General features: G+C 45.9%; 1 protein-coding gene across 1 annotated transcript; it reads left to right on the top strand.

Annotated features, from left to right (window-relative positions):
* LOC121838723 (retinol dehydrogenase 10-A) lies at nucleotides 1-18233 on the top strand. The gene is made up of 6 exons (XM_042298687.1): nucleotides 1-864; nucleotides 1933-2168; nucleotides 11171-11269; nucleotides 13742-13887; nucleotides 14905-15036; nucleotides 15178-18233. Exons 1-6 carry the CDS (start codon nucleotides 564-566, stop codon nucleotides 15299-15301), a joined length of 1038 nt encoding a protein of 345 aa, XP_042154621.1. The 5' UTR covers nucleotides 1-563; the 3' UTR covers nucleotides 15302-18233.
* Nucleotides 18234-21849: the final 3616 nt, after the last annotated feature.

Here is a 21849-nt window from a genome sequence, read left to right as displayed (position 1 = left end):
TTTCTGTCAGGCGCTCCGGACCCGGTCCTATAAGGGTCCATTGATGGGCAGACTGGTTCAGAAGCGCTTCAGCCACTGTTGTGTTCTGAGAGAGGTGAAGGGCGCAACACACTGACAGTGTGTCTATTCGCGACTCCGTCCGAGCTGAATCTTTGCGGACTTGTGAAAGCTGGGACTCTGCGCGATCGAGAAGCAACTTTTGAAAAGCAGATAGCCTACATTTTATTTGTTATTTTTTGTAGGTTTGCGTTTATTGAGTCAATTATTAGCTGATTTCTTTTGCAGTCTTGGGATAATTTATTTAAGAAAAAGCCGTCTAATCGACCTTCTTTCTATTTAAGGCGTTTTGAATTGACAGTATTCTGCCAGTTTTGTTGCAGAAACAACACAGGTTTACTTAGTTTAATTCGTTTACTAGTCAGTTCGGTACATAGCTGAACATATCACAACTTTGGCTGCTATAACTGACTTGTCATTCAAACCACAATAGGATAAAGAACTGTGCGTGCGCTTTCTATAAAAGTTTATCTCCGTTTTTAATTTATTTAATTATCTTGCTCAAGATGATGAATACGATGGTAATTCTTGCCGAGTTCTTTGTGGTCATTTTGAAAGTGCTCTGGGCTTTTGTTACCGCCGGGGCGAAATGGGTGGTGCGACCGAAGGAGAAGAGTGTAGCGGGACAGGTGTGTGTGATCACCGGGGCTGGAAGCGGTCTGGGTCGGCTGTTCGCCAAGGAGTTCGCTCGGAGACGGGCAGTATTGGTGCTGTGGGACATCAACAGCCAAAGCAACGAAGAGACGGCGGAGTTGGTACGGGAAATCTACCGAGAACTGGACAGTGAAACCCCGATGTCCAGAGACGGTGAGTTCGTTGCCTGAAAATATCTGTCACCGGATACTCGCAGCACTTATTTTTCTCCTGTAGGCTACTGTACAGAGGTCGTCAGCTTGATAAAGTCGTGTCTGGTCAGGGTCACCCTAGATGACATTGTTTATTCTATTGATCGCAACATTGTACAAGATCGTATCCTGTTTAAACATTTAATGTTTTTAAGCCAACTATTTACTCTCGACTTTAGTTTATTATAATAGCACATTGCTGTAGCCTATTAGATCGGTAGCTGGGCTGCATAATTCTGCGGAGAACTTAACTTCTTAGATCAGTAGCCTGCTCTGGCACTAAGGTCCGATAACTTTGGACAGGGAGCTATCACTCTCTCTCTCTCTCTGTCTCTCACTCTCTTTCTCTCTCTCTCTCTGTCTCTCACTCTCTTTCTCTCTCTGTCTCTCACTCTCTTTCTCACTCTCTCTCTCTCTCTCTGTCTCTCTCTCTCTCTTTCTCACTCTCTCTCTCTCTCTCTCTCTCTGTCTCTGTCTCTCACTCTCTCTCTCTCTCTGTCTCTCTGTCTCCGCGTGTGTGTGGGTCTATGCAGTATTAGTGTAAAGGACGTCACGCTGCTTGCTTAGCGAGTACCACTTCGTCCTGATTCGGATCACACAGAACCCAGTAACGTTACCTCTGCCTTGCTAGCACGTAACCGCCCTCCTGAAGCATCTTACCAGTCGGCGCAACGCGAAAAGTTATCTAGTCACTGGGGCAAGTGTGGGACACTTCGGGCAGTGCAAGTTTCACACATCCCCATAAGGATACTAGTATATCACAAGGGGATAAAATGTTTCGGGTTTTATTTTAGCCGACCTCCCACCACATGCAGTGTGTAGAGGGATGAAAATGATACATTTCAGAACTGTTGCATAGCAATCTAAAGTTATGAATTTTCCATAAACTTTTAAAATTATTTTCGATGGCTTGATTTGAAATGTTTTGTTTTTTATTACTTTGATTTTCACTGCTTTGGCTGTCTGTCTGTAGTCCAGTGCCGCTGTGCTGTCGTCCGTTCTCACACCCCCTCCCACTCTCTCTCTCCAGGCGCAGTTGGAGGGTTAGAAGAGATTCCTCCCTTCCAGCCACAGGTGTACACGTACGTGTGTGACGTGGGCAAGCGGGAGAGTGTGTACTCCACGGCGGAGAAGGTGCGTCGGGAGGTGGGCAACGTGGACATGTTGATCAACAACGCTGGAGTGGTCTCTGGTCACCATCTCCTGGAGTGTCCTGACGAGCTGATCGAACGCACCATGCGGGTCAACTGCCACGCACATTTCTGGGTGAGTCCCCCATGCCTACTGTCATCCCTGTCCCTCATACCTACTGTCATCCCTGTCCCCCATACCTACTGTACGATCATCCCTGTCCCCATACCTACTGTCATCCCTGTCCCCATACCTTCTGTCATCCCTGTCCCCCATACCTACTGTACTGTCATCCCTGTCTCCATACCTACTGTCATCCCTGTCCCCACACCTACTGTCATCCCTGTCCCCACACCTACTGTCATCCCTGTCCCCCATACCTACTGTACTGTCATCCAGGTCCCCCATACCTACTGTACTGTCATCCAGGTCCCCCATACCTACTGTACTGTCATCCCTGTCCCCCATACCATCATCCCTGTCCCCCATACCTACTGTCATCCCTGTCCCCCATACCTACTGTCATCCCTGTCCCCCATACCTGCTGTCATCCCTGTCCCCCATACCTGCTGTCATCCCTGTCCCCCATACCTACTGTCATCCCTGTCCCCATACCAACTGTCATCCCTGTCCCCCATACCTACTGTCATCCCTGTCCCCCATACCTACTGTCATCCCTGTCCCCATACCTACTGTCATCCCTGTCCCCATACCTACTGTCATCCCTGTCCCCCATACCTACTGTACTGTCATCCCTGTCCCCCATACCTACTGTCATCCCTGTCCCCATACCTACTGTCATCCCTGTCCCCCATACCTACTGTAATCCCTGTCCCCATACCTACTGTAATCCCTGTCCCCATACCTACTGTCATCCCTGTCCCCATACCTACTGTCATCCCTGTCCCCCATACCTACTGTCACCCCTGTCCCCCATACCTACTGTCATCCCTGTCCCCCATACCTACTGTCATCCCTGTCCCCATACCTACTGTCATCCCTGTCCCCCATACCTACTGTCATCCCTGTCCCCCATACCTACTGTCATCCCTGTCCCCCATACCTACTGTCATCCCTGTCCCCCATACCTACTGTCATCCCTGTCCCCATACCTACTGTCATCCCTGTCCCCATACCTACTGTCATCCCCGTCCCCATACCTACTGTCATCCCTGTCCCATACCTACTGTCATCCCTGTCCCATCCCTGGTGCATGGTAAATGACCATCAATAGTTAATCTGTATCTTCAGTCTGTGCAGACAGCTCTTCTCTCCCAACCTGAGAGAGAGAAAGAGAGAGAGAGGGGGAGATGTTGGGTTTGATGTTACAACTGAAGACAGCTGTTTGGCAGGCAGAAAAGAGGTAGTGTTCCAAAATTGCACCCTATTCCCTAGAAGTGCACTACTTCTAACCAGAGCCCTATGGACCCTGGTCAAAAGTAGTGCACTCTATAGGGAACCATTTGGAACAGAGAGACTTCTCCATTTGTTTTCCCTCTTCCTCGCCTGCCAACATGAATATTTATCTTCAAGACTAGATGAACCTCGGAGATGACGGAGAATGTCTCTGTCCTAGTTGTAGTGATGAATGGGATTTACAAAATGTACGCAGGCAAACGATCTGTACCGTCTACACACACACACACACACACACACACACACACACACACACATCTGCTTGACCAGAGTAGTTAATTAAAAGCCCATTTGAAAGGGCACATCCTGTCTGCAGGGTGGGGATGTGAGGAGGGTGGTGGGGGGGTCGCTTGTTTTTATTAGGCCCCATGACCCCCCCAACCCTCTAATTAAGCTCATGTTAGTAAACGAGTCCATTCTGAGGGGTGCGTAGAGCATTGTTGAGATGACCACCCCTGTGGTGAGGCAGTTGTGATGGGGAGGGGGGCAATTTGTTCAGAAACCTGCAGAAAGCCAACCCCTCCAAAAGAACCAGGAGGCTCTTTTATAGCACGGCTTGACTAGGTTGCGTTACAATCACAATCGGCCATATTTGTTTGTTTCACGTGGAGGCGATGAATGATGCGCTGGTTGAAGGGAGTGTTTGTTTGCCAAATGGCTTTGAGTGGAGAAACAGTCTGTTTCATTGTCAATCACCCCATATGATGTGATTCTATAAATTGAGCATGAACAGTCTCTTGTCTGTCCAATGTGCCATGTACTGTAGGAGACAGGTTATCTATGACCCACCTATTAACTTAGTGAAGATTCCCTGGGTCATGTAGGAGACAGGTTATCTATGACCCACCTATTAACTTAGTGAAGATTCCCTGGGTCATGTAGGAGACAGGTTATCTATGACCCACCTATTAACTTAGTGAAGATTCCCTGGGTCATGTAGGAGACAGGTAATCTATGACCCACCTATTAACTTAGTGAAGATTCCCTGGGTCATGTAGGAGACAGGTTATAGACTGCCTCTCCCCAGCCCCACTCCTCATCAGCTCTGTTACCGTTAGGTTATGTCTCAAATTGCACCCTATTCTCTATACATAGGGTGCACTAAAATAGGGAATAGGGTGCACTAAAATAGGGAATAGGGTGCCCTTTCGAATCCAGTGGTGGAGTAGTCTAGATTCTCATTAAGGCTTCTCCTGCTTTTGTTTTCTCTTGTTCTGTGCAGAGGGAGGGAGGAGGGAGGGAGGGAGGAGGAGGAGGGAGGGAGGAGGAGGAGGAAGAAGGAGGGAGGGTGAGGGAAGGAGAGAGGGAGGGGGAGATGAAAGCAGGGCCTAATGAATATGGACAGACCAGTATGTCAGAATGGAGGATGTGGTTCATTAAAGATGCCAGCTGGATGAATAGAGCTTTGGACCAACTTGGGAACCTGTCGTCTGAGTCCCAAATGGCCCTCTGCTCTCTATCTGGTGTACCGTAAGGTTCTCGTCAGAAGTAGTGCACTACATAGGGGATAGGGTGCCGCGTGGGACGCAGAGCTCCTCTCTTACACAAACACGTGCAAAACCGCTGCTGCCGTAGACCACCTGAATGTAGGGAGATTATCCTGTGTTGGTAGGGTACAGATTATCCTGTGTGTTGTGTTGGTAGGGTACAGATTATCCTGTGTGTTGGTAGGGTACAGATTATCCTGTGTGTTGGTAGGGTACAGATTATCCTGTGTTGGTAGGGTACAGATTATCCTGTGTGTTGGGTTGGTAGGGTACATATTATCCTGTGTTGGTAGGGTACATATTATCCTGTGTTGGTAGGGTACATATTATCCTGTGTTGGTAGGGTACATATTATCCTGTGTGTTGTGTTGGTAGGGTAGAGATTATCCTGTGTGTTGGGTTGGTAGGGTACAGATTATCCTGTGTGTTGGGTTGGTAGGGTACATATTATCCTGTGTGTTGGGTTGGTAGGGTACAGGTTATCCTGTGTGTTGGGTTGGTAGGGTACAGATTATCCTGTGTGTTGGGTTGGTAGGGTACAGATTATCCTGTGTTGGTAGGGTACAGATTATCCTGTGTTGGTAGGGTACATATTATCCTGTGTGTTGGGTTGGTAGGGTACAGATTATCCTGTGTTGGTAGGGTACAGATTATCCTGTGTTGGTAGGGTACATATTATCCTGTGTTGGTAGGGTACAGATTATCCTGTGTGTTGGGTTGGTAGGGTACAGATTATCCTGTGTGTTGGTAGGGTACAGATTATCCTGTGTTGGTAGGGTACATATTATCCTGTGTGTTGGGTTGGTAGGGTACAGATTATCCTGTGTGTTGGGTTGGTAGGGTACAGATTATCCTGTGTTGGTAGGGTACATATTATCCTGTGTGTTGGGTTGGTAGGGTACATGTATATAGGGTTCAACCATACCACGAGACAACAACTAATGTGATTTCGGGCTAGTCATATATTTATATATATATATATATTAGTCGAGTAGGACGTTAACTAGTTTGTTGCTTTTAAAACTTTAAACTCAGTGGTTCTTCTAGTGCCAGAAATAACAGATTAAAATCAGGGAAAGTGGTCCAGTTGTTGTGTCAGTTTACAGCAGGATGGAGGGAGTTTACTGCTCCACTGCTTTCTCATCTCTCTGCTTTGGTCATAAACCGCCTGTTGTCTATTCTAACTTGTTTTCTGAACAGGAAAATAATAAAGAAATTCCCCAGAAGCCTCCATTCTGTATATTTTCTTTCTACGACATTGTGCTTATTATTGAGCCAACTAATATCCTGCAGGCTGGCAGTAGCTTGGCCCACCCAGGGTAACAGTTGTGAATGATTATCAGATAACTGCTACCCCTAAAGCACATAGTCTGGGCCTCTCCTTTGTGACAGCTATCGCATCTCTGCATCTTTGCACTCTGAATGACGCTCAAGTCTGGCTCTGAGAGTGAAGTTTGAAGTCTTCCTCTCCCTCACTGGCCTCTCAACCAGCACCGACCTCCCGTCTCTTCCTCCCCTCCCGTCTCCTCCCCTCCCATCTCTTCCTCCCCTCCCCTCCCATCTCTTCCTCCCCTCCCGTCTCCTCCCCTCCCTGATCCAACGCGACCTGGCAGGTGGTTCCCTGCTCTGACTCCAACTAAAACGCTCAGAGTGTAGAAACTGTAGAGGGAGACTAAGGGGCAAGTCCAGATGGGAGAAGGAGAGGCTATTTCTTTAACGTGTGTCTGAGGGTTTGCCTGCGTGTGTTGTGGGAATGCAGCTCCGATAGTGACGCGAGCAGGAAGTGGGTGGGTTATCTAAGCATGAGTCTGCCAGACTGTTAACACGCAGTGCTCTCCTCATTGGGCCCCTGGTGGCTCCCGTTATCCCCAAGGCCTGATTCAGAGGGCCCGGCCCAGGATGGGAGTCACCGGGTCCAGCTCTGACCATTCGGTCACGGATCAGCCGGCACTGACTCAGATCTCTGGCGCTTTCACTTTCCTGTGTTGGAGGAGGAGGAGGGGTGGGGGGGTGGGGGTGGGGGGGTGTACTTCTTTATTGACTTGATGATGCCTGATAACTCAACAGCTGGCCTGGTAGTGTTAAGAAAATGGGAGTAGATGGACACACACACACACACACACACACACACACACACACACACACACACACACACACACACACACACACAGAGTAAGTGGATATGGAATGTTCTGGCTGGAGTACAGAGAGGAGGTACAGAGTTTTCCGCCTTGATTCATTCTTCTTGTGAATTAAGTTTAAGTAGTGAAAAATAACTATAGATATCACTGTACTATATATATATATATATATATATATATACTATAGATATAGTATAACTGACACGATCTTAATCAGGGTATTCAGTGTGTGTGTGTGATGCAGTGTCCCTCCTATCTCAGTACCCATGTCGTGGGACGTTCCGTGGAGAATGGCATGGGGGGAAACCAAAAGGAGCGGGACAGGAAAAGGAAGGTCGTCACTTCCTCCAGGCTAGATTAGACGAGAGGCTAATGGTCAGCTGCTGTCTGAACCACTTAATGTGACAATTGGTTTATTGTCTAAGGATAATGGGCTTGACGTGATGCCAAGTGGCAGGAGCCAAGTCCCCCCTCCCTGCATTCCTGCCCGGCCCAGAGAAAGGAGGCAGCCAGGCAGAAGGGTCATACTTGACTGGTTTTATATGAGCCCCCTTGGGCCCAGGGCACCTGTAGGCTGGCTGGCTGGCTGGGCTAGGCTGGGCTATGCTAGGCTAGGCTGGGCTACGCTGGCTGGGCTAGGCTGGGCTACGCTACACTGGCTAGGCTGGGCTACGCTACACTGGCTAGGCTAGGCTGGGCTACGCTGGCTAGGCTGGGCTACGCTATGCTGGCTGGCTGGCTGGGCTGTCCTATTCTGGAAGGGAAGAGTACTGCTCTCCTATTCTGGAAGGGAAGAGTACTGCTCTCCTATTCTGGAAGGGAAGAGTACTGCTCTCCTATTCTGGAAGGGAAGAGTACTGCTCTCCTATTCTGGAAGGGAAGAGTACTGCTCTCCTATTCTGGAAGGGAAGAGTACTGCTCTCCTATTCTGGAAGGGAAGAGTACTGCTCTCCTATTCAGGAAGAGTACTGCTCTCCTATTCAGGAAGAGTACTGCTCTCCTATTCAGGAAGAGTACTGCTCTCCTATTCAGGAAGAGTACTGCTCTCCTATTCAGGAAGAGTACTGCTCTCCTATTCAGGAAGAGTACTGCTCTCCTATTCAGGAAGAGTACTGCTCTCCTATTCAGGAAGAGTACTGCTCTCCTATTCAGGAAGAGTACTGCTCTCCTATTCAGGAAGAGTACTGCTCTCCTATTCAGGAAGAGTACTGCTCTCCTATTCAGGAAGAGTACTGCTCTCCTATTCAGGAAGAGTACTGCTCTCCTATTCAGGAAGAGTACTGCTCTCCTATTCAGGAAGGGAAGAGTACTGCTCTCCTATTCAGGAAGGGAAGAGTACTGCTCTCCTATTCAGGAAGGGAAGAGTACTGCTCTCCTATTCAGGAAGGGAAGAGTACTGCTCTCCTATTCAGGAAGGGAAGAGTACTGCTCTCCTATTCAGGAAGGGAAGAGTACTGCTCTCCTATTCAGGGGTCTGTGCTGGAAGGGAAGTTGCCTTGAGGTTTTTGTCGTGGAGTTTCAGGGAAAGAGAATGGACTATGGCCCTACTAAGGGTTTTATGATGTGATAATGAAGCAAATCAAGGATGATGACCTTTTTTGGATGACCGTTGTAATAATGCACATCCCATGATGCCCTCACCCTATAGACACAACACCTGACTGTGTGCTTCTTCTCCTCGCAACCTCTTCAAGAATCCGCTTTTGTCGCTATGACGACACAAACCCTCCACTTCCTCAAGCCGCAATCAATGCAGCAATGTCCTTATGTTTTTTAAATTTATTTATTTATTTTTAAACCAAGGACATTGTGGTTCTGTCTCCAGCCTCCGGTTAAGGTTGGTCCTTCTAATTAAATCACCATCTGGCCTTTCTCTAACATTTGTTCATATTCCTGTTGGTCAGACGCTAGCACTAATGCACTCTGACACCCCAGCTGAGAGCAGCTTTGTGTGGGCAGGATTGTCTTCGAGGTATGTAGCAATTAGAGACAGGCAACGGGCTAAGGGGCCCGGGAGGCCGAGTGGCTCTGTTGGTGGGGGTAATTAAGCGGAACTGAGAGCGTTGAGGCCCAATTACGGACCTCTCTGATGTAAGACATGAGCCCCTGGTCGCTTTCACACGTTTCGTGTCAGAGGTCGATGGAGGTCGCGGCCGACACTCCTGAGAAGCAGGGCATCATGGGAGGGCTGGGGGGTTTGGGCGTAGAGTGGTCACTGTTTTGCCTGCTATACGTATAGCCAGGAGGTTTGCCTTCATGCCCATTTTAACCTAACTAGATATAGAATCACAAGTCTTGGAACTATCAATGACGGTCAACTCAGGACGACTTCACGTTAGCTCGTCTAACTTACATCTCTGACCTCACAGTTCGGCCATGAAAGACAGATCTTTTACAATATTAGTTTCCCAGTCATGTGTGATTTACCTGTCCTGATGACAGGTAGGCCCAGTCATGTGTGATTTACCTGTCCTGATGACAGGTAGGCCCAGTCATGTCTGAATCACCTGTCCTGGTGACAGGTAGGCCCAGTCATGTCTGATATACCTGTCCTGATGACAGGTAGGCCCAGTCATGTCTGATCTACCTGTCCTGATGACAGGTGGTAGGCCCAGTCATGTCTGATCTACCTGTCCTGATGACAGGTGGTAGGCCCAGTCATGTCTGATCTACCTGTCCTGATGACAGGTGGTAGGCCCAGTCATGTCTGATCTACCTGTCCTGATGACAGGTGGTAGGCCCAGTCATGTCTGAGCTACCTGTCCTGATGACAGGTGGTAGGCCCAGTCATTGTACTGCTGGACCATAATCAAAAGGAGCCTCCCTTCCCCCTGGATGTGGAAATGGGTTCTGGGTTGAGTTGGCTGGACCAGGTATAAGCATCTCTCTGCCAATGCTCCATTTGCACGCATAGCCCTACTCACCCACCGCCATCTTGGCACGGAGAAGCCTGTCTCCACTCCTTGCCTGGCCTGCTGAGGAAACCGCGATGGTTCTACCTCAACTACTACTCAATCTTAGGATTGCATCCCAAATAGCACCCTACTCCCTATATATAGTGCAACTACTGTTGAGCAGGGCCCGTTGGGCTCTGAAAGAAACCGGATGCTATTTGAGTCTAGGACCTCCCAGTCTCCTCTAGTGTTACGTTTTTAAATCTAGGATCAGTTTAAATCCTTAAATCCTAACCTTAGACGTTAGAGGGAAGTCTCAAAAAACGGACCTGAGATCAGCTTTCTAGGGGGCAACTTCGCCCTACTCCCCATCTCAGCACCTCTCTGACTGTTGTTGAATTAGCTGCCGTACCTACTGAGACCTTGACGTGGCAATAGTCTGTCCTCTCTCTGTCCCCTATCGCTCTGAGTATTGTTCCCCCGGACCACTGCAGAGTGTGGACAGAGGTTGAATTGCATTGTGGTCCTTGGTGAGTGAACAGGGGGAGGGCTGTGATTGGTTCTGTCAGCGAGGTTTTTAAAGCTGGGCACAGCGTTGGGTACTGGATCTGTGTGGGAAAAGAACAGACTCGTACAGTAAACCATCTCTCTTCTCTTGTCTCTCTCTCTCCACTGTGGGTGTGTGATCTCTCCTCTGTGGGTGTGTGATCTCTCCTCTGTGGGTGTGTGATCTCTCCTCTGTGGGTGTGTGATCTGTCTCTCTCCTTGTCCTTGAATATCTGTTTCTTTCTACATTAAATTCACAGGGAAGCCGTTAATACCCAAACTCACTAAGTTACAGCTCTAGTAACATCGCTCTGCCTGTTTTATGAAAGTCAATTCAAAAAGTCTCTCTTTCTCTGATCACCACAGGGAGAGTATGGTAGAGAGGTAGAGAAGTAGAGGTAGAGAGAGAGGATCAAAAGGCTTTGGCAGAGACAAACGGCAACAGTAAACTAACCTTCCCTCTTCCCTCTCTCCTCCCCTCTCTCTCCTTCCCTCTCCCCTCTCTCTCCTTCCCTCTCCCCTCTCCCTCCTTCCCCCTCCCCTCTCCCTCCTTCCCTCTCCCCTCTCTCTCCTTCCCTCTCCCCTCTCTCTCCTTCCCTCTCCCCTCTCCCTCCTTCCCCCTCCCCTCTCCCTCCTTCCCCTCCCCGATGCAGACCACCAAGGCCTTCCTTCCCAAGATGTTGGAGCTGAACCACGGCCACATTGTGACGGTTGCCAGCTCTCTGGGGCTATTCAGCACAGCTGGTGTGGAGGTGAGTTACTACCCGTGATGGAGCCTCTCTCTGCAGTTACACTATGTAGTGCCATCTACAGCTCTAGTCTACACAACCAGGGACCCGGGTGGAAAACACACTATGTAGTGCCATCTACAGCTCTAGTCTACACAACCAGGGACCCGGGTGGAAAACACACTATGTAGTGCCATCTACAGCTCTAGTCTACACAACCAGGGACCCGGGTGGAAAACACACACACTTTGGACACTCCGTATCCTAGCTGGCGCAGTTTGGCGAGCAGATTCAATTACATGCGCAAATGCTGACACACACACACACACACACACTGACACTCACACAGGGAGATTTGCCTTTCTCGTAGCATCCCCCAACTCCTGAAAATAAAGTAACAGATGAGCCCCCTGGGGGTCTGGGGGCCTGTTACGGGGCCCTCTGTCTGTAGCTGGGGGGGTCTGGGGGCCTGTTACGGGGCCCTCTGTCTGTAGCTGGGGGGCCCTTGGCTCTGAGGGAAGAACAGGCTGACAGGTCTCTGCGGGAGAGAGACATCTTCATCAGGCTCTTTGTGAAACCATCACAGCTCTCTCAGAAATCACGTCAATTCACTGTAAATGGAGGTGATTTTGTTTTCGCTTTAAAAAAAATAATTTTTAAATAAGATTTTTTTTTCCGGTCCTCTTTCGTCCAGGCCCCTCACCGTTTTCTTTTTGTGTGTTATCTGAGTCAGTGTTAAAAGGATTTTCTGTGGTCATTTGTCCTGGGGACAATAAGAAGAGTGGCTGTAGCTGTCACTCTCTGTTGTGTGTTCCAGAGAAGCCTTCTAGAATGCTTTTTAATATTCTAGAACACATGGACTTCCTCTTTAATGTGTGGGCAGGCACTCATTCTTAATGATTTAGTTGTTCTACAAAGGGACTGGAACACCTGGACTCCCTCTTTAATGCGTGGGCAGGCACTCATTCTTAATGATTTAGTTGTTCTACAAAGGGACTGGAACACCTGGACTCCCTCTTTAATGCGTGGGCAGGCACTCATTCTTAATGATTTAGTTGTTCTACAAAGGGACTGGAACACCTGGACTCCCTCTTTAATGCATGGGCAGGCACTCATTCTTAATGATTTAGTTGTTCTACAAAGGGACTGGAACACATGGACTCCCTCTTTAATGCGTGGGCAGGCACTCATTCTTAATGATTTAGTTGTTCTACAAAGGGACTGGAACACCTGGACTCCCTCTTTAATGCGTGGGCAGGCACTCATTCTTAATGATTTAGTTGTTCTACAAAGGGACTGGAACACAGTCCAGGTTCTTGCTACCCTATTATACTTCCTATAAATGTCTTGAATGTGATTATTTTGTGGCAGGAGGGAGTATTTATTTAGGAGCCATAGTCTGCCAGGCTTGTCTCGTGGGCACAGTCACCATCTCCTTTATCCTCTCTCTGTTTCTCCACAATGCATCTGTGTTGGCCCAAGCTGGGGTTTTATTTTTTTAAAGATTAGTTCCTGGGTGAACCACATCAAACCTTCCCAGCCCAGCGCCTGCAGGGCCCGTACCCTCCCTCCTTCCCTCCCTCCCTCCCTCCCATGACTCTACCCAACACTGGTCTGTCTGATGAAGGGTGACAGAATGCTAAATAAACTGTAAAAGGGAGGACTGTAGAGATTTGGAGGAGTGGGGAGTGTTTTTGTGGTGTGTTTTCAAATGCCATTATATTTCCTATATAGTGCACTACTTTTGACTAGGGCCCCATAGGGAGTCCCAATAGGTTTCTGATCAAAAGTAGTGCACTATAAAGGGACTAGGGCGCCCTTTGGGACGTATCTGTGTAGCTAACAGGAAGTAGAACCCAGCCTGCGAGGGAGCTGGTGATAATGTTCCGTCATTACTGCAGTGCGGTCAGGTGTTAAACACACTCTGTCTAAAAGCAGAGGGACCCGTGGAGCTATAACCCACTGGGTACTGACGTCAGTTCAATGTCTAACGTGAAACTAACCTGAAATGTTATTGGATTTAGGTACAAAAGTTGGGTCAATTTTTATTTATTTTAAATAATGTTTTTTTTCCCCAAATTAGTTTTCCAAAGTCAGATTTTGTTCTTGTTGGGGGGGGCGGGGGGTTGAAATGACGTGGAAACAACGTTGATTCAACCAGTTTAGGCCCAATGGGAAGAACCTAGCCAGACAACCACTCACAGCACGATCGGCCACAATGGAAGCCAAGCAGTCGCTGCAGGGGTTTTAAAGGGGGTACCCGTTGTGTCCATAGAGAGAGAATGAAATACAACGGACTAGGAACCTCTGACCTTGGCAATTGGACTAGTAAACCCATATGGACAGTCAGAATGGCCGCCAGTCCACTCATTATGGCGCCATTGACCTAAAACGGTGACGCCTGTTCTATTCCGGTGTAGCTCTACGGTTGTGTCTTTACTCCAGTGTGATCGCTACACAGGAGTTAACACCTTTTCCTCTCATGACCCCCTATAGGATTACTGCGCCAGTAAGTTCGGGGCCATCGGCTTCCACGAGTCGCTGAGCCACGAGATCAAGGCTTCGGATAAGGACGGCATTAAGATGACGCTGGTGTGTCCCTACCTGGTGGACACGGGCATGTTCAAAGGCTGCAGGATAAGGTGAGTCATCAATCAACCAATCAGACAGACGTGATCCATTATGTTTTACATCCATCAACCAATCAGACAGACGTGATCCATTATGTTTTACATCCATCAACCAATCAGACAGACAGACCTTGTGTACTGGGACTGTACAGGGAGAGAGATGCCCTGGTGTACTGGGACTGTACAGGGAGAGAGATGACCTGGTGTACTGGGACTGTACAGGGAGAGAGATGACCTGGTGTACTGGGACTGTACAGGGAGAGAGATGACCTGGTGTACTGGGACTGTACAGGGAGAGAGATGACCTGGTGTACTGGGACTGTACAGGGAGAGAGATGACCTGGTGTACTGGGACTGTACAGGGAGAGAGATGACCTGGTGTACTGGGACTGTACAGGGAGAGAGATGACCTGGTGTACTGGGACTGTACAGGGAGAGAGATGACCTGGTGTACTGGGACTGTACAGGGAGAGAGATGACCTGGTGTACTGGGACTGTACAGGGAGAGAGATGACCTGGTGTACTGGGACTGTACAGTGTTTTAATGTCAGTGTTTCACCTAAACAATGAGTGGTTTACAAAGCTCCACTTTCACAAGGAATCCCCTCCCTCTGCTAAACAGGTGCACCCTGGTTATTGTTCCCCTCCTCAGTTTCAATGCCCCCCCACTGTGTCTGTGTGTCTGTGTGTGTGTGCGTGTCTGCCCGTGTGTGTGTGTATGTGTCTGCCCGTGTGTGTGTGTGTGTCTGTGCGTGTCTGCCCGTCTGTGTGTGTGTCTGCGTGTGTGTGTGTGCGTGTCTGCCTGTGTGTGTGTGTGTCTGTGTGTGTGTCTGCTGTGTCTCTGCTGCCCTGCTCTAGGAGCTTGTATAGATCGAAATGATCAGACATGATTGTCAAGTTGACAACCTTAACCCTGTTCGTTGTGCGCCACCGAATACCACCCTGGATATCTTTCCCTGTGTGAGTGTGTATTCTGATCGGTCTGTGCTCGCCTCGTCTCCAACTTAAGGTCACTTTCTATCTGTACAGGAAAGAGATTGAGCCTTTCCTGCCTCCCCTGAAGCCAGAGTTCTGCGTAACACAGTCTATGAGGGCCATTCTCACGGATCAGGCTATGATCTGCACCCCTCGAATCGTATATATGGTCAACATCATGAAAAGGTCAGTCCTTCTTTCTACGAATGGACTGATTCTCTCTCTCTCTCCTTTCTCCAATGTGTTGTGAATGAACTGTGTGGATATAAACCCTGACCTCTGACCTCTGTTTTCTCTCTCTCTCTCTCTCTCTCTCTCTCTCTACAGCATCCTGCCCTTTGAGGCCATCGTTTGTATGTACAGGTTCCTGGGTGCTGATAAGTGTATGTACCCCTTCCTTGCCCAGAGGAAGGAGCTGATGAACAACAACGAGGCTAAAGAGGATATCTAACAGGAGGACCAGGGCGAAGGCACATGGCCTGGAGGCACCAGGATAGACCACTGAGGGAGCATGGATGAAGAGAAATAAGACTGAATCTAGACTGGTGCACTTTGCATTGAGCGGATACAAAAAGGTTGACCGTATCGTTCTTCTGGAACGATGCCAAGCTGTGTACAAAAACACAAAGGATTTATTTCTGACGGTTGTTTAAAAGAAACCAATCATCTATATACTGTGTCAATAGTTTATTTTTTAATTTTTAATTTTTAAAGGTATTCAGTAATTAACTATTTACATAATGTAGTCACCGGCTTTTTATGTAGTGCCTCGGCGGAAAATATACAGTATGTTACTGTACAGTACAATCTTGTTACTTTTAGTTATTTTAATATGTAGACATGCACTGTAATACTGACTTTCTCTGTATGGCCAAGTCTCTATGTCGAAACTACAGTTCAACGTGGCATTTCCAGAATTATATTACCCAGCAAACCCCTGAGGCTCAGCCTAACCAATCACAACATGATGCTCCAAATGGCTATCCAATCATACTGTTAGCGATCTTAGCTTGCCTTCATTGTATTTTACTTCTGCAGATCACTTGAAGATTTTCTGATTATTCCGTTTATTTCAAACCCGTTCATTTTAACGTTATTTTAAGTTTACAACATTTTAACGTTATCCTAAGTTTACAAAAAAAATTGTATTTCACTTCTTAATTTTTTTTGTCATCATGGAAGATCCAAAACAGCAAATCATTGAATTGTAGAAGCATGTTATTATCGTTTTTCTCCCCCAGAGAAGGTTTCTATTCATCTTTCCAGCGGAATACTCCATTTCTCTCCTGTTAGAATAGTGGTACAGAATATTGGAATATTAGTTCGCATATTGGCTGACCTACCTAAGGCTTATCCAATCGGGTGACCTACCTGAGGCTTATCCAATCGGGTGACCTACCTGAGGCTTATCCAATCGGGTGACCTACCTGAGGCTTATCCAATCGGGTGACCTACCTAAGGCTTATCCAATCGGGTGACCTACCTGAGGCTTATCCAATCGGGTGACACATTTCAGAACATCCAGATGTAATGTAAAGGGCTGTGGAATTCAACCAAGTTTATTTTTTAAATTTTATTTTACCTTCATTTAAGCAGGCAAGTCAGTTAAGAACAAATTCTTATTTTCAATAATGGCCTAGGAACAGTGGGTTAACTGGTCTAGGAACAGTGGGTTAACTGGTCTAGGAACAGTGGGTTAACTGGTCTAGGAACAGTGGGTTAACTGCCTGTTCAGGGGCAGAACAACAGATTTGTACCTTGTCAGCTCGGGGATTTGAACTTGCAACCTTCCGGTTACTGGCCCAACGCTCTAACCACTAGGCTTCCCTGCCGCCCCAAGTCAGTTTTCATATAGCGTCCTGTCCGAGTTTCCAGGTGTTTTCCAGAAATCCTGGTTGGAAGATTCCTAGAATCACATGTTTTTTTTTTCTTGTTTAACAGGAATTTTTACAATAGAGCACATTTTGACTTTGCAGCTCTCCCATCTAGGCAAGTTGACATTTATTGGAATGAGTCTTGTCCTTGAGGCAGAACTGAGCCATTTCTGCTAGATGGGCCAGCTGCAAAGTCAAAATTGGCTACATTCATAAAAACAAATGTGCTTTTTGGTCTTAATTTGAAGTTAGGGTTCAAATCTGATTTTGTGGCTATGCCAGATAGTGACCACTGTGCAGATTTGCCTCCAGAATAATATTCATGGTGAAAAACGCCAACCTTACCCCATCTAGCAGAAATGGCTCAGTTCTGCCTCCAGAACAAGATTCATGACAAACTTCAACCTGTTGAAAGGTACTGGAATTTTGCAGCCCCTATTTCCTCTGGTTGAACTGATGGAGTCAATCAGCCTGAAGGCTCAATACCCTTCTGAACTCTGATATGAGTATTGATTGATTGATACTGATGACTACTGGCTTTTTAGCATTTTCCCCATAAGACATACTTCCAATCCAACCAATGACCAGCCCTTGATCTCCCAGTGAATGATCTGTGAGCGGAGGAACTGTGTAGCTAGCTGATCTAGAAACTCACGTCTTAGTGAAAACACGTCTTAGTCTCTCTATCATCCTACACTACATTCATTAGTCTCTCTCTTTCTCTCTCTCTCTCGTCCTCCACTACATTCATTAGTCTCTCTCCCTCTCTCTCGTCCTCCACTACATTCATTAGTCTCTCTCTCTCTCTCGTCCTCCACTACATTCATTAGTCTCTCTCTTTCTCTCTCTCTATCATCCTTCACTACATTCAGTAGTCTCTCTCTCTCTCTATCGTCCTCCACTACATTCATTAGTCTCTCTCTTTCTCTCTCTCTATCGTCCTCCACTACTTGTGTCCAGTGAAGCTGAAAATGTAAACATTGGTTGAGTTGTTTTGAGTATAGTACTACATTACCCACAATTCCCTCCATGGAAATTATTTTTCACTAGGGTTGCACATTTCTGGTAACTTTCCTAAAAAAAATCCAGCCCTGATTTGTCTAGAAATCTTGGTTAAAAAGGTTTCTGGAATCAAGATGTGGAGGAAAAAACAGGAAATCCTACAACCAGGATTTCTGGGAATTTGAGGAAATGTACTGTACATTTGCAACCTTAGTCTCCCCTGTATTTGATATTTGGTTACATATATATTTGATCTATTTTAGGGAAGAACACAACTACAACTACATTCCAATAGGCCTCATTCCTCCAGCTACGGTAATGAGCCTAAATACTCTACCTCTTCATTTGCCATTTGTTGACAGTATGACATAAAATCCTATTTTCTTTTTATTTTGTTTTTGTTGTGGTAATTCTTTCTGAAAGACTGCTCTTTAGTCGAGCAGATGTGGTTCCTATGTTTAGTGTCTGTACCTAACTTAAATGAATAAAGTGATTTCTAGATTATAATGTGGTGTATTTCCTTTTGGCTAATTTTTGATCTAAACCGACCTGATTTCTTAGTATGACTTAGACCGCGATTCAATCCCAATCAACGGTAATTCCACGTTTTTAAAGCACACTTGATATTTAAAGTTCGTTTTTTGATTGAGCCCGACGTACCCATTGTTGGTGGTCTCGGGCAAGTGCGGGGACATTGTATTTAAAAGAGCTTCGCCGACATAGCGTGATCAGATTGAATCCCGGCCTTAGTTGGATTATGATAGTAAACACCATTCTATAGTACTATAGTAAACACCATTCTATAGTACTATAGTAAACACCATTCTATAGTACTATAGTAAACACCATTCTATAGTACTATAGTAAACACCATTCTATAGTACTATAGTAAACACCATTCTATAGTACTATAGTAAACACCATTCTATAGTACTATAGTAAACACCATTGTAGTCACAGCAAGTCTATGATGCTATTGATAACCGGTGTTGGGGAAAGCTACTCTGAAAAGAGAGTTTAGCAAACCTACCAATTACTTCACACTGAAAGAATTTAAGCTACCCCTAAGAAAAATATAGTTGACTTAATTAAAGCTACTTTGAAAAAGTAGTTCATCCAAAACTACTTAAAATGATCTGTAAATCTGAAAAGTCATACACTACAAATTACATGACTGATCCCTTTGGGTCATATGTTAACAAGAATGTATCATTTAGTCTATTAAACACACAAACTATGTTTCAAGGGAGAATTAGGCTGGTCTGGGGAATAAAAAGTAGAGTGTAATTCCGGTAGTTAGCTACACTACATATTTATTCTAGTTACTATAAACCGGTCTGGATTCTTCATTCTAAAGGCTCCATTGTGACATCACTTCCACCATTCCATTCACTCTAAATGCAACTTTTGACAAAAACCAAAAAGTTTATATTGTCACATGTCATTAAATAAACAGTGTGTCCGGTAACGATAGTCTGTCAAGTATGTCTTGTTACCTACCTTTTAATAATGATCCATTTAAAAAAAAAGCAAGTCCATCATTAAATCATGTCATTCTCTATCTCAGTGTATAACAGAACATGAAATCATTATCTCAGAGTATAACAGAACATTACATAATTAAATCATCATTATAATACAATATTAAATCATTATCTCAGGGTATAACAAAACAGTAAATTACCTCAGGGTATAACATCACATTAAATCATTATCTCAGGGTATAACAGAACATTAAATCATTATCTCAGGGTATAACAGAACAGTAAATTACCTCAGGGTATAACATCACATTAAATCATTATCTCAGGGTATAACAGAACATTAAATCATTAAATCATTATCTCAGGGTATAACAGAACAGTAAATTACCTCAGGGTATAACATCACATTAAATCATTATCTCAGGGTATAACAGAACAGTAAATTACCTCAGGGTATAACATCACATTAAATCATTATCTCAGGGTATAACAGAACATTAAATCATTAAATCATTATCTCAGGGTATAACAAAACATTAAATTACCTCAGGGTATAACATCACATTAAATCATTATCTCAAGGTATAACAGAACATTACATTACCTCAAGGTATAACAGAACATTACATTACCTCAGGGTATAACAGAACATTACATCATTACCTCAGGGTATAACAGAACATTAAATTACCTCAGGGCATACCAGAACATTAAATTACCTCAGGGCATACCAGAACATTAAATTACCTCAGGGCATAACAGGACATTAAATTACCTCAGGGCATAACAGGACATTAAATTACCTCAGGGCATAACAGGACATTAAATTACCTCAGGGTATAACAGAACATTAAAGTATTTATTTAAAACTCCAACAATGTCTCCTTGTCTTCTGTAGTCTATTGTTACAGTTATCATATACTGTGGTAGCCTAGTAGGAAGACACGAGGCTGTAGCGTCATACCCAAGAAGACTAGAGGCTGTAGCGTCATACCCAAGAAGACTAGAGGCTGTAGCGTCATACCCAAGAAGACTAGAGGCTGTAGCGTCATACCCAAGAAGACTGGAGAATGTAGAGTCATACCCAAGAAGACTAGAGGCTGTAGCATCATACCCAAGAAGACTAGAGGCTGTAGCGTCATACCCAAGAAGACTAGAGGCTGTAGCGTCATACCCAAGGAGACTAGAGGCTGTAGCGTCATACCCAAGAAGACTAGAGGCTGTAGCCTCATACCCAAGAAGACTAGAGGCTGTAGCGTCATACCCAAGAAGACTAGAGGCTGTAGCGTCATACCAAAGAAGACTAGAGGCTGTAGCGTCATACCCAAGAAGACTAGAGGCTGTAGCGTCATACCCAAGAAGACTAGAGGCTGTAGCGTCATACCCAAGAAGACTAGAGGCTGTAGCGTCATACCCAAGAAGACTGGAGGCTGTAGAGTCATACCCAAGAAGACTAGAGGCTGTAGCATCATACCCAAGAAGACTAGAGGCTGTAGCGTCATACCCAAGAAGACTAGAGGCTGTAGCGTCATACCCAAGAAGACTAGAGGCTGTAGCGTCATACCCAAGAAGACTAGAGGCTGTAGCGTCATACCAAGAAGACTAGAGGCTGTAGCGTCATACCAAAGAAGACTAGAGGCTGTAGCGTCATACCCAAGAAGACTAGAGGCTGTAGCGTCATACCCAAGAAGACTAGAGGCTGTAGCGTCATACCAAAGAAGACTAGAGGCTGTAGCATCATACCAAAGAAGACTAGAGGCTGTAGCATCATACCCAAGAAGACTAGAGGCTGTAGTGTCATACCCAAGAAGACTAGAGGCTGTAGCATCATACCCAAGAAGACTAGAGGCTGTAGCGTCATACCCAAGAAGACTAGAGGCTGTAGCATCATACCCAAGAAGACTAGAGGCTGTAGAGTCATACCCCAAGAAGACTAGAGGCTGTAATCGCTTCCAAAGGTGCTGAGTAAAGGGTCTGAAATCTTATTTAAATGTGATATTTCCATTTAAATGTTTTTATAAATTTGCAAACATTTCAATTTTGTTTTGTTTTTGTGATGTCATTATGGGGTATTGTGTGTCAATTGATTAGGGGAAAAACTATTTAATACATTTTAGAATAAGGCCGTAAAGTAACAAAATATGAAAAAAAGTCAAGGGGTCTGAATTCTTCCCGAATGCACTGTATAAACTGAACACTACTGGACTACTGAAAACAAAGCCTAGATTTTAATTTAGATCAACTACCACCACGCTACTACAAAATGTAGTTAAATGACTAGTTTAACCATGAGATGGTTGATAATATGGTGCTTTTGACAAGGCCTTAAAGCACATTACATTGTAAATGGAGGAATTTCTCTCATCCACCAGCATTGTGTACGGGAACCATGTCTGCTTTCACAACGACTGGTTCAGGGCAATGTGTGATCAAACACCATGTAGGATGTGAGTGAGAGTGTGTGTGCTGCAGGAGGATGTGTGTGTTGCAGGAGGATGTGTGTGTTGTCCGTGTGTGGTGCAGGAGGATGTGTGTGTTGTCCCGTGTGTTGCAGGAGGATGTGTGTGTTGTCTGTGTGTTGTCCGTGTGTGGTGCAGGAGGATGTGTGTGTTGCAGGAGGATGTGTGTGTTGTCCGTGT

The sequence above is a fragment of the Oncorhynchus tshawytscha genome, linkage group LG16 (genome assembly GCF_018296145.1).
Source record: "Oncorhynchus tshawytscha isolate Ot180627B linkage group LG16, Otsh_v2.0, whole genome shotgun sequence".
Classification (NCBI taxonomy): Eukaryota; Metazoa; Chordata; class Actinopteri; order Salmoniformes; family Salmonidae; genus Oncorhynchus; species Oncorhynchus tshawytscha.
The sequence above is the reverse complement of the archived record's forward strand: the minus strand, read 5'-3'. Positions and strand labels throughout refer to the sequence as shown.

Excerpts from the sequence above, each read along its gene's own strand:
- LOC121838723 (XM_042298687.1), top strand. The coding sequence starts at position 564 with ATGATGAATACGATGGTAATTCTTGCCGAGTTCTTTGTGGTCATTTTG. Across the intron at positions 2,169-11,170 it reads ACTGCCACGCACATTTCTGG|ACCACCAAGGCCTTCCTTCC; the intron begins GTGAGTCCCCCA and ends TCCCCGATGCAG. Across the intron at positions 15,037-15,177 it reads ATGGTCAACATCATGAAAAG|CATCCTGCCCTTTGAGGCCA; the intron begins GTCAGTCCTTCT and ends CTCTCTCTACAG.